Source organism: Ursus maritimus, unplaced genomic scaffold (genome assembly GCF_017311325.1).
Source record: "Ursus maritimus isolate PB19 unplaced genomic scaffold, ASM1731132v1 scaffold_3, whole genome shotgun sequence".
Classification (NCBI taxonomy): domain Eukaryota; kingdom Metazoa; phylum Chordata; class Mammalia; order Carnivora; family Ursidae; genus Ursus; species Ursus maritimus.
This window is the reverse complement of record NW_024425563.1, coordinates 44,955,189-44,967,271: the sequence shown is the minus strand read 5'-3', so window position 1 is coordinate 44,967,271 and position 12,083 is coordinate 44,955,189. Positions and strand designations below refer to the sequence as shown.

The 12,083-nt window shown below is 51.2% G+C and overlaps 1 protein-coding gene across 4 annotated transcripts in view; it reads right to left on the bottom strand.

Annotated features, from left to right (window-relative positions):
* Positions 1–12,083, bottom strand: part of NOD1 (nucleotide binding oligomerization domain containing 1) — a 69,602-nt gene that overhangs the window by 18,803 nt on the left and 38,716 nt on the right. For 2 of the 4 annotated variants that reach the window (XR_005838541.1, XM_040644125.1), the window contains exons 6-11: positions 11,484–11,567; positions 9,053–9,139; positions 8,124–8,207; positions 4,927–5,010; positions 3,954–4,037; positions 1,169–1,252 (exon numbers count right to left, since the gene is read on the bottom strand). Coding sequence is in view for 3 of the 4 variants with exons in the window: in XM_040644125.1 (XP_040500059.1) it covers positions 1,169–1,252; positions 3,954–4,037; positions 4,927–5,010; positions 8,124–8,207; positions 9,053–9,139; positions 11,484–11,567 (507 nt within the window). In the remaining variant the exon portion in view is untranslated. Of the gene's footprint in view, positions 1–1,168; positions 1,253–1,859; positions 1,958–3,953; positions 4,038–4,926; positions 5,011–8,123; positions 8,208–9,052; positions 9,140–11,483; positions 11,568–12,083 lie in introns of those variants that run through there. The other 2 variants (XM_040644127.1, XM_040644126.1) reach the window with 2 other exon arrangements.

The window sequence follows — 12,083 nt, the reverse complement described above, 5'->3', positions numbered from 1 at the left end:
CGTGTCTAGTACCCAGAATATATAAAGAACTCTAAGAACTCAATAATGAAAAGACAAATAAGTTAAATCTATTAACATTTAGATTAAATCTGGGGGAAGGATGTGGAGACATTTCTTCAAAGAAGATACACGAAGGCCAACAGGCACATGAAAAGAGGCCCAGTGTTAGCACGGAAACACAGATCAAAACCACAATGAGAGGCCACGTCACAACCACTGGAGTGACAGGATTCAAAAAGATGGACAATGACCAGTGTTATTGGTGAGGGTGTGAAAGCTCGGAGCCTTCCCACAGTGCTGGTGGGAAGGTGAAGGAGAGCAGCCGCTTCAGAAAATATTTGGGGGCGCCTGGGTGGCTCAGTCATTAAGCGTTTGCCTTCGGCTCAGGTCATGATCCCAGGGTCCTGGGATCGAGCCCCACATCGGGCTCTGTCAAATAAATAAATAAAATCTTAAAAAAAAAAAGAAAAAGAAAAAATATTAGGCGGCTCCTCAGAAAGTTACATACAGAGTGGCCATATGACCGGCAATTCTCTTCCTAAGTGTGTACCCAGGAGAAAAGAAAGCAAACATACGTCCACACACAAACATGCACAGGAATGTTCAGGGTAGCATTATGCACAACAGTCAAAAAGTAGAAACAACCCCAGTGCCTACCAACTGACGAACGGACAGACTGTGGACGAGCCGCACAAAGGGATATCAGCCACACGGAGCCGTGAGGTCTGACACGTGCGAGAACGTAGAGGAAGCTTGGAAACACGTGCCAGGGAAAGCACGCAAGTCACACGTCCTAGGGTTCTATTTTCATGAAATGCCTGGAATAGGCAAATGCATAGGGATGAACTAGTCGATGAGGGCCTGGAGGGGAAAGACGGGGAGGCACTACTTACCGCATGGGGTGTTCTCGGGCTGGGGGCGGTGGGGAGTAAAACCGACCTAGTTGGATTGTGGCGCTGGTTGCACAACCTTGTGGGTACACTACAGACCACTGACCTGTACGTTTTACTGAGATTTAACTAATCCTCTACACCCAACGTGGGGCCCGAACTGACAACCCCAAGATCAAGAGCCGCCTGCTTTACCAGCTGAGCCAGCCAGGCACGTCGTCTCAAAAAATAGGTTTTAAAAGTAGCCCAGCCTGAAATTCGGAGGTTCTCTGAGTTACCATAAATGTTTCAACGTCTGGTTGACTTTCAGCATCTCCGCCAGGCTCTCTGCCACTTCATCGTTGAGTTCGTTTTTGGTGAGCCTAGAAAAGAAAGGACGTGTTTACCCAGGAGAGCCCCTACCTGGCACACATTTTTAAATGCGTTCTCAGAAGTGGGATCCCAGCCCAGATCTCTCCAGCTTAGGCTGCTAATCACTTGCTGGCCCGAGCAAGCAGCCAGGTCCCAACCCCAGCCTCTGAGCCCCTTAGACAATAAAGGGTGATTCATTCCTAGTGCCAATCCTGTTCCCAAGCTCCTACTTCTTAGCTCTGCTGCTCTAGCAGAGCCCATGCTCCCTCCCCATCTTTGCTGGGGCCTCAGATCCCAGAAGATAGGGACCTGCTTCCCGGGCCTCTTCCAGCCCCCAAGGCCCCTTGAACACCCTGGACAGCCTGTTACCAAGGCCAGTCGTAGGAAGACTTAGAAAAGCCTGTCATCTACGTGTTGAAATGTGCTCAGTGCTCTGCTCTGAAGCCTGTTGTGAAGGACCCACATTCAGGGACTCAAAGTTCAGGAAGTCCTTCAGCTGTTCTTAAAACTTGAAGTGGTCTGGATAAAGCACAGAGGGCTAGAAGCTCCTGGGTGTAAATAGGATTGGACCCCGTTGTACCGTGGATGAAAGAATAAAGAAGAAGAATGAAACAGAACCTTAAAATATCATTCCTCAAAGGGCAACTTGGTAGTGTCGACCTGAATTTCAAATGTGTTCTACTTTGAGCCCACGATGGCACTTCTGGACGCTGACCCTGCGGCGGGAAAAGAGCTGTGCAAAGATCTGTGCACGCGGTACCGACCGCGGCGTTATCAGTCGTAATGTGAAATGTGGACAGCAGTAAATATCAGCAGAGGCTACTGGGAAACTAAATTGCGAACATCCATTCAGTGGGACGTTGTGCAGCCTTTAGAGGGAAGGAGGTAGAGAGAACAAGGCAGAAGAACACGGCATTGAAGAGTACTCGGGAGCCAGACACGCCCGGTGTGTGTCGCTCACTAACAGGACAACCTCGGGCGGGTGGTTTAACTTCTCTGCGCCTGAGTTTTCTCAGACAATTAAGGGTGAACAGTCACAGTATAGACGTTATGGGGTGGCCGTGAGGGTGCGTGAACACCTATAAGGGGCTGAGATTAGGGGCGCCTGGGTGGTTCAGTCGGTTAAGTGTCCAACTCTTGATTTCGGCTCAGGTCATGGTCTCACGGGCGTGCGACTGAGCCCCATGTCGGGCTCTGCACTGGGTGTGGAGCCCACTTAAGATTCTCTCTCTCTTCCTCTGCGCCCCACCCTACTCACACACTCTCTCCTGCTCGCTCTCGCAAAAAAAAGTAAAAGTAAAAGGCCAAGAAGAATGCATGGCATACAGTCAGCACTCGAGAAATGCTCGGTACTAACATTGTTACTGTCCATGTAGAGTATTGGTTCTCAACTGGGTGCTTCTCCGTCTACAGGACATTTGTCAACATCTGGAGACATTCGGAGCATCAGATTGGATCTAATGGGTAGATGCCCAGGGTTCTGCTAAACACCCTATAATGGACAGGACAGCCCCTCGCAAGAATGATTTGGACCAAAATGTCAACAGTGTTGAGACTGAGAGACCTGGACATAAAGGACATGTAAAATGTGGACAATACATGGTTAAGATTTTTTTTTTTAAGATTTGAGAGAGAGAGAGAGCGCGCGAGAGCACGCACAGCGGGGAGGGGCAGAGGGAGAGAGAATCTTGAGCAGACTCTGCACTAAGTGTGAAGCCTGACACAAGGCTCGATCTCACGACCCTGAGATCATGACCTGAGCTGAAATCAAGAGTCAGGTGCTTAACCGACTCAGCCGCCCAGATGCCCCTTAAGATATTTTGTAAAATACAAAAATTCTATTTTGTAAGAAAAGGGATATATATGAATACACATTCAAATGCTAGGAAAAAAAAGTTATATCTGGAAAACACGAGGGAGGAAGTACTTTCACTTCCTACTTTCTGACTTCCTTACAGTTTTTTAAAAATAAAGTATTTTTAAAGATTTTTTTTTTAGAGGAAAAGAATTAAAAATGCATTTCATGGCCAGCAGGTCTACTAGGAGAACTCTCAAAATGACATTGTCAGTATGAACGAACTCAGCTGATAGGTGCCCTGAGTCCCTAATACAGTTCTCTCACCCATAAGGAATTTATGATACAGGCAAGTAAATAAAAATTCAAATAAATTAAATGACAAAAGGAAAAACAAAACAAAACAAAAAAGCACTGTCAGAAGGCAACCTACACTAAATTAGTCCCCCTGGAGGGCAGAGGAGGAGTGAGGAAGTGGGCTTTCGGTGACTGGTGAGCTGGACCACGAAGGACCAGACTGTGATGGGGTGCGTGGGGGGGAAGGCGGCTTAAGAGGAGGAAGGGAGAAAAGTTTGAGGCAAGTGCACTGAAGTTGGACTCTGCAAGCTTATCTGAAGGTGCTCCGAGGATAATCCTGACAGAAGGGCCAGCCTTCAGGTTTTCCTGAGGTCTGGGCTGGCAAAGAAGGCTAAGGTCCAACCCATGCTCCTGGGGCCCCCTTCCCTCTTCTGTACCTGTTTGTGCTTCAGGAATGGCTGTTTTCTTTTCTAGGAGGAAATTAAACTCTCAACTCAACACTGAGGAAAGGCCTAGAGCCTTTTCAATTAAAAAGGTGGCTTTTCAGTTAAGATTCCAGGCCATGCAGTCTTTGGAATGATCCCTGAGACCCAGCCTTTCAAGAGGACTCTGGTTCTTACCAGAATATTCTCAGAGTGGTGTTGTGCTGCAGGGCCTGTGCGAGGCTCTTTCCTCCTTCCGTGGAGATGCCGTTGAAAGCAAGACTGGGAAGGAAAACATGTGGGGTCAGTCATGAGAGACACGTCTACATTTGGCTTTGGCTTCAGCAACAGAAGCTCCCAGAAGGTGCTGCCTGGAGGTGGCCCCTGCCCACAAAGGAAGTGGACTTCAGGCAGGAAGAAGTGCTCAGCCTGGCCAGCAGCGGCTCCAGCTTTGTTGCTCCAGAGCCCACGCTCCGAGCGTGAGGACAGGCACAGGCCCGCTCAGGGAGAGGCCAGGCAGGACATGGAACGTCTGCAAGACCTGGTCCGAGGCACATCAGGGGCTGGGAGGACTCTGCTTCAGGTGGCTGACCAACGTTTGCAAGGTGCCCATCAGTGAGACCTGGAGAAGCGTCCTCTGCTCTGGGGAAGAAGAAACTCTGCTATCGTCCCCACTATCTTGGATTCTTTTTCAGTGTCAGGAAGAACCCAGGCAACAGGGAGACACCCGAGGCTCTGGGATTTGGCCAGTGGCCTAAAAGAAGGCCAGGGAGGAGCAGGTCTCTACAGAGATGAAGGTTCCCCTCTGTGTCAGCACCATCCTGTGAATGAGGAAGGGACAGCATCCCCTTCCAGTGTCACCTGGACTTGAGAATCCTCCCTACGTCCCCACTGCCAAGGGGCCCGGGGCAAGCGCTGAGGGGCTGGCAGAGTCCTAGGTCTTGATCTGGGTGGTGGTGACACATGACAAGTGGCCGAGCTGAACGGTAATGTGCTCTGCCTCTTACGTGTCCATAAAATGGTTTACAAAAGAAAAATCACACGCACACACATACCTTCTCCGTTAGGCAAGCCAACCCCCTCCCCTTGGCTGCTCCCCTGGCACAGCAGGAGGCACACGGAGTGCCCAGGCTGGACCCCGGGGACGGCGGGTCCCAGAAGGCAGCAGTACCTCAGGTTGGTCAGGCTGGGGTGGTTCCTCAGAGCCTCCGCGAAGGCCGTGGCTCCCTCGTCCCCGATTCTGTTGCCCCACATCCTGAGGGCAGAGGCGAGACGGCGGGGTGAGCTCGCACTCACCCCTTGCTTTCTGCCGGGCCCGTGCTTGCCGTGTCCTCACTCGCAGGCAGAGGTCTTGGCTTCGTCCCTGGAGCTCGGCCTGGGGAAGACTCCCCGGCAGCCCCTTAGTGAGGCTGCTCCAGGCTTCACAGTCACAGGGAAGTGTAGGGATAGGACCGGCAGAAGCCTCGGGGACAGAAGCCCAGCGGGCAGTCGCCCAATTAGAGACCGACATCGCCGTGGGCTTTCGGAGAGCTGTCAGAGGGCCTGGGCACACGACTGTCGCAGAAATGCCCCCGCCGCCAAGGAGACGGGGTGGCAGCGGCCGAAAAGGGAGGCCTGTGGAGGTGCCGACTGCCAGCGTCCATCTGACCCGCCGCGGGCTCCGAGACGTTCGTGAGGACACGGTCGGTCTTCCAAGAAGCAAAGACCAGGAAGCACCCTCAGAAACCTCACCGGCAATGCCGCTTTAGGGTGACGAGGGCCCTGCCCTGCGTGTGAGTGGGTCGTTGCGGGCTGGGGGTCTGGGCAGGGAGCTGCAGTCACGAAGCCCCACACCTGCCGTCCCCACCACGGCTAACCTGCGAGGCTCTGCGCGGCAGGACGCTGGGCTCCTGTTTTAACTGGATTTTTACCTGGATTTAACTATGTAATTCACATAATCTCTTGGACCTTAGTCTCTTCATCTGTAAAATGGGGCTAATAACATTCCCCCAGAGTAGGTGTGGGGTTAAGTTAGTTAATTTATGTGCAAAGCACTTAGAAAGGTGCCTGGCCTACAGCATGGTTTTTAATAGGCTGAGAGCACTGTCTGCCCGGCCCCCACCCAGCGACCTGGGGCTACCTGGGCAACGGGCTCTCACCAGACCAGTGGCCTGCCACCATCCCCTGCAGATGCTAGAGCCCTGCAAGGAGTTCTCAGTGTTTTGCATAAAAAGTGTGTATCCGAGGAGGATGCAGAGAAAGGGGAAGCCGCTTGCACTGTGGGTAGGAATGCAAACTGGTGCAGCCGCTCTGGAGAACAGTGTGGAGGTTCCTCAAAAAGTTAAAAATAGAGCTACCCTCTGACCCAGCAATTGCACTACTAGGTATTTACCCAAAGGATACAAACACACAGATTCGAAGGGATACATGCACCCCAATGTTTACAGCAGCAATGTCCACAATAGCCAAAGTATGGAGAGAGCCTAGATGTCCATCGACTGATGAATGGATAAAGAAGAGGTGGTGTGTACACACACACATACACACACACACACACACACACACACACACAGAGGAATATTAGCCAACAAAAAGAAAGAAAGGTAGTCATTTGCAACAATGTGAATGGAGCTAATGAGTATAATGCTAAGTGAAATAAGTCAGAGAAAGACAAATACTGTAGGATCTCACTCATGTGGAATTTAAGAAACAAAACAAATGAACACGGGTGGGGGGAGGGAGGCAAACCATAAAACAGACTCTTAACTACAGAGACAAACCTCAGTTTGGAGGCAGGTAGGTGGGGGATGGGCTAGATGGGGGATGGGCATTAAGGAGGCACTTGTGACGCGCACTGGGTGTTTTAAGTGATGAACCATTAAATTCTACTCCTGAAACGAATACTACACTATGTTAACTAACTGGAATTTAAATAAAAAATTGAAACTATGAATAAAAAACTGAAACTATAAAAAAAAGGTATGTTTACCATACAATTGAATGGTATCAAAGTTTTAATAGAGTGGAAAGCTACTCGTGATAGGAGATTAAATGAAAAAGAATAAAACTCTGTACATGGTTTGACTTTTCCTGTACTCAGAGCACACACCTGCATGTGAGAGCGAGAAAGCTTACCTGACCTCAAATGTTGACAGTATTTCTGAGATGATTTTTAGTATATTTTTCATAGTTTACAGATAAATTATCTGTGTTTCTTTCATAATCAGATAAAAATTATAGCAATATAAGAAGGTTTAAAAAGCCTCCAGAATCAAAACCACAGTGAGATACCACCTCACACCTGTTAGGATGGCTACTAGCAAAAGAACAGAGAATAACAAGTGTCGGCAAGGACGTGGACCGTCTGGAACCCTGGTGCCCTGCGTCTGGGCATGTAACGCGGGACGGCTGCTGTGGGAACCGGTGTGGCATTTCCTCAAAAACCTCAGAATAGAATCAACAGCTGACCCAACAACTCCGCTTCTGGGTGTACAGCCGAAAGAAGTCCAAGAGATCTGGTGCACCCATGTTCCCAGCAGCAGCCCTCACGACAGCTCCAGTGCGGAAGCCGCCCAAGTGCCCACTGATGGACAAAATGTGGCGCGTACATACAGTGGACTGTCACCCCGCCTTAAAACGGAAGGAAGTGCCAACACAACTGCGGCATGGATGAACCTTGAGAACCCCGGGCTGGCTGAAGAAAGCCAGTCCCAGAGACACAAATACTGTACGGCGTCACTTCTACACTCCCAGGGACAGAAGGCCGGGGGTGGTGGGCGGGGGCTGGAGGAAGGGACGACGGGGAGTTCTCCTGAACGGGTGGAGCGCTTCTGGTTTGCAAGATGAAGAGTTGAGGAGATGGACGGTGGTGATGGTCGCACAACCATGAGGATGCATAATGCCCCTGAATTGTGCCCCTACAAATGGGCAAGATGGGGACTTTTATATTATATGTATTTTACCACAAAAAAAGGAATTAAAAAAAAAAAAAAAAGGCCTCAGCCCCTAGGTGGCTCAGTCAGTGAAATGTCTGCCTTCGGCTCAGGTCCTGATCCCAGGATCGACACTCGCATCAGGCTCCCTGCTCAGCAGGGAGTCTGCTGCTCCTTCTCCCTCTGCCCCTGCTTGTGCTGTCAAATAAATACATGAAATCTTAAAAAAAAAAAAAAAAAAGCCTCCAGGGACTATAGAACATCGCCAGGGTGAAGGCCGTCTGCCTGTGGAAAGCTGGCGCACGCGGCTGGATCGGGTCCTCCGTTTGCTGGCCGTGAGACTGATGGACTCTTGCATGAATGAAATAAGTGTGTGCAAGGGAAGCTGCAGTCAGCCCCAGGGCTTTTGGTATATTTACGTTCGAGAACAGCGGCTGGCGCGATCGCCTCTACTCACCCGATTTCAAAGATTGACTTGCTGTTCTTCACAGCCAGGGCGAGGCACTTTCCTCCTTCACTCGTTATTTTGTTCTCCCCCAGTCTGCAGAGAGAGCCGTGCACAGGTCAGCCCCCAGCGGTGGGGGGACTCCACCATCAGCACCCTTGTGCCCCGCACAGGGCCCCTCCCGCCCCCCGTTCTCCTGGGACCTGCCGCGCCCATGCCCGGGCTTCCTCTCAAGGAAAGACCCACCGCCCTAGAGAGAGCCATCAGAATCCTCAAGACGGTCGCTGTCTCTGCCAAACCTTAGGGACTTAAGCTTTCCTGGAGTTCTTTAAGTGGCCTGCAGAGTATCGCTCATTTCCATCAGCAGACCCGGGGTTCTGCCCAGCTGCAGGGCAAGGTCTCCAGTGCAGCACCAGGGGCTCCTCCGAGCCCGGTGCTCGGTCACCTCTGTCAGAGCATTTCCGGTGACAAGGCCAAGGATCAGGCTCTTACTGGCAACTAGATGGTGCCATGTTGAACGCTTGTGTCCCCCCAAAATCCATATGCTGAAACTCTCAACCCTCAGGTGATGCTATTAGGGAGGCAGGGCCCTTGGAGGATGATGAGGTCATGAGGACGGAGCTGGTGTGAATGGGATCAGTGAGGCGCCCCCAGAGCTCCTCGCCTCCTTTCCACCGTGTGAGGACACAAGCAGAAAGGCCCCGTCCGTGAACCAGAAGCCACCCCTCACCTGGCCCTGTGGAAACCGCGCTGCCCGGTCAGGCCACATTCCTCCACGCGACAGCTTACCTGCCACACACAGTTCTCTCCTCACTGACCAGTGTGACTCTGGGCAAGCAGAAGGCTTTAGGGTGAGCGCTCTTTATAGTGGCATTTATTCTTGACTAATGAAGGGTGACCACAGAGGCGACTGAATAGCCTGCCACGCACACCCCACTTACTTCAGGTGTGTGAGGCCTTTGCACTCGTCCAGCAGATTCTGGCGAGTGTACCTGGCTCCGACATCAGTGATCTGGTTGCTGTATAGGCTTCGAGAGAAAGCACAGCATGAGACTTTAGGATCCCAATGTCAGCTTTTTTCTTTTCTGTTTTTTGAGTTGATGCAATGTCACATTAGTTTCAGGTGTACAACACAGGGAAACCGCAAGTTTATAAGTTATGCCATGTTCCATACAGTGCAGTTCCCATCTGTCACCATAGGATGCTCTGTGACATCACTGACTAGGGGAAGCCTCTCGCACTATTGGTGGGAATGCAAGCTGGTGCAACCGCTCTGGCAGACAGTATGGAGGGTTCTCAGAAAGCTGAAAAGAGAGCTACCCTGCGACTGAGCAATTGCACAACTGGGTATTTACCCCAAAGATACAAATGTAGCGATCCAAAGGGGCACCTGCACCCCAGTGTTCACAGCAGCAGTGTCCACAATAGCCAAACTACGGAAAGAGCCCCGATGTCCATCAACAGATGAATAGATAAAGGAGAGGTGGTGTGTGTGTGTGTATATATGTGTGCATGTATAGACACACACACACACTAGAATATTATTCAGCCATCAAAAAATGAAATCTTGCCTTTTGCAATGACATGGATGAAACTAGAGGGTATTACGCTAAGCAAATAAGTCAATCAGAGAAAGACAATTATATGATTTCACTCATGTGGAATTCAAGAAACAAAACAGAGGATCATAGGGGCAGAGAAGGAAAAATAAAATGAAATCAGGGAGACAAACCATAAGAGACTCTTAATCATAGCAAACAAACAGGGTTGCTGGAGGGAAGGTGGGTGGGGGATGGGGTAACTGGGTGACGGGCATTAAGGAGGGCACGTGATGTAATGAGCACTGTGTGATATAAGACTGATGAATCACTGACTCTACCTCTGAAACCAATACTACATTATGTTAATTAATTGAATTTAAATTTAAAAATATTTCTATTGAAAAAAACATAACAATATCACTGATTTATATTCCTTACGCTGTTCCTTTTATTCCCGTGTCCCAGTGTCATCTTAATGACCCCCATTTTTAAAGTGGGGTATGTGCTGGCTGCCGATTTCTGAGGTCTGGGCTGAAAGGAGAGAGGAAGGACACGGAGAGCAGTCTGGGGCTCCGGGGTCCCGCAGGCCGGGTGGAGAGCCCGCTGTGCCTCTGGCCCGGCCTCTACTTCTGCACCCGCAGGAAGGAGCAGGAGTCAGGGCTCCCCCACAGGCGCATTGGGACAACCGCGGGCGACCGCTCCAAGCCCGGGTGCACAGCCAGCGGCCCTGATGGGTATTGTTCCATTACGGTTACAAGCGGCATCTCGAGGGGAAAATGTTTTGAGAGTTGGAGCCTCCTCACTCCTCCCTGTTCGTCATGTTACCACCTGATACCAGTTCAACAAGAAGGCAGAGAGAAGCTGACAGTGGTAACCAGACAGGTTTCAGGTGTCCCACAGTCACACACAGCTCCTGAGCCACACGGCCGCCTGGGATCACCCCAGCACGGAGGGAGGGGGGGCCCGGGGGCTGACGACAGGCTGCTGCGCTCAGCCAGCAGTGGCCAGGGGCCGGCTGGACCGGCCGCCCAGCGCTTACGCTCCACCTCCCAGAGGCTCTGAAAACCCAAAGCTTTTCACAACAGTTCTGGCCACTGATGTGCCACCATTCGTGGTCTTTATCCTAACTGCTTTGACTGTTCATCCACTTTGCTGCCGAAATAGTAAAGTACTTGAAACCAGGGTGCATGCCCTTGACTTTGCCGGTCCTATCACCACGATAGAGCATGTACACTGAACTCTGATTGGTGTCTTGCCCTCAGGGTTCTGGATGAGAGATCATGGGCCCATAGTGGCGAATCGAATGTGTAAACAGTATCTAGCATTTATAAAACACGTCCCCAGGGGCACCTGGGTGGCTCGTTGGTTAAGCGTCCGACTCGATTTCGGCTCAGTTCATGATCTCAGAGTCCTGGGATCGAGTCCTGTGTTGGGCTCCACTCTCAGTGGAGAGAGTGCTTAAGATTCTCTCTCCCTCTGCCCCTCCATCCACTCAGCTCGCTCTCTCTAAAATAAATAAATCTTAAAAATATATATATATATCCCCAGCTATTCCCTCAGCAACCCCCAATCACCACTCGTAAAACACTTGCCTATATGAGGATCCCAAAACACAAGTGAAAAGGAAAGGCTGCAACATTTCCTGACTTGCTCAAAGAGCGGGCTGCTGGCCGAGCCGAGAGCAGGACCCAGGACGCCCGGCTCCCCGTCCGGGATCTTCCTGGCGCCTCAGCCATCATCCCAACCGTCCAGTGACCCACACGAATGGCAGTTCCCCGCTCCTCTGTCTTACGACTGCATCCCTGGCCTGGCGCTGGTCAGAAATACGTACCCTAAGAAGGTCAGAATTTTGTACTTGGTCAGCTCTTCATATAGCACCTTTACCCCACTGTCCGTGATCTGGTTTACGCTGAGTCTGAAACAGAACAGCAAGGAAAGTTACAAGTCACGGCAGCTGATCACTATGAAGCAGCATTAATGCCACAAGGATCCAGAAGCCTGGAGGTCCCGGAGTTTTCCCAGCTATAAACCGCCTGAGAGGGTGGCCAGAGCAGTCAGCCAAAGAGCTCCTAAAAAGCCCGGTCGTCGTGGGGCCGACAGAACCACCCAGAACCCACCGGTCAGCAAGGCTACGGCACAGCCCCGACCCAACAGTAGGGCAACGAGGGACACATAAAGGACGCGCGAGGCCAGCCAGCTCTGACATCCATCCTTTGTGGGCGGCCTCTGTGTCAGCCAGGCTCTCTTTGCGTTTCTCACTGCACAGCAGGGGCCACGGATTTGGAAACACGTGAGCTGCTTCTAGTGATGGAAAGCTGGAGGAGGAACGCTCCCCTGTCTTGCAGGTGAGGCCAGAGATAGTAGGTGTCCTACAAGAAGCAGACAGTCCCTACGAGAAACCGTCTCACCCACAAGTCACAGCCTCCTCTGG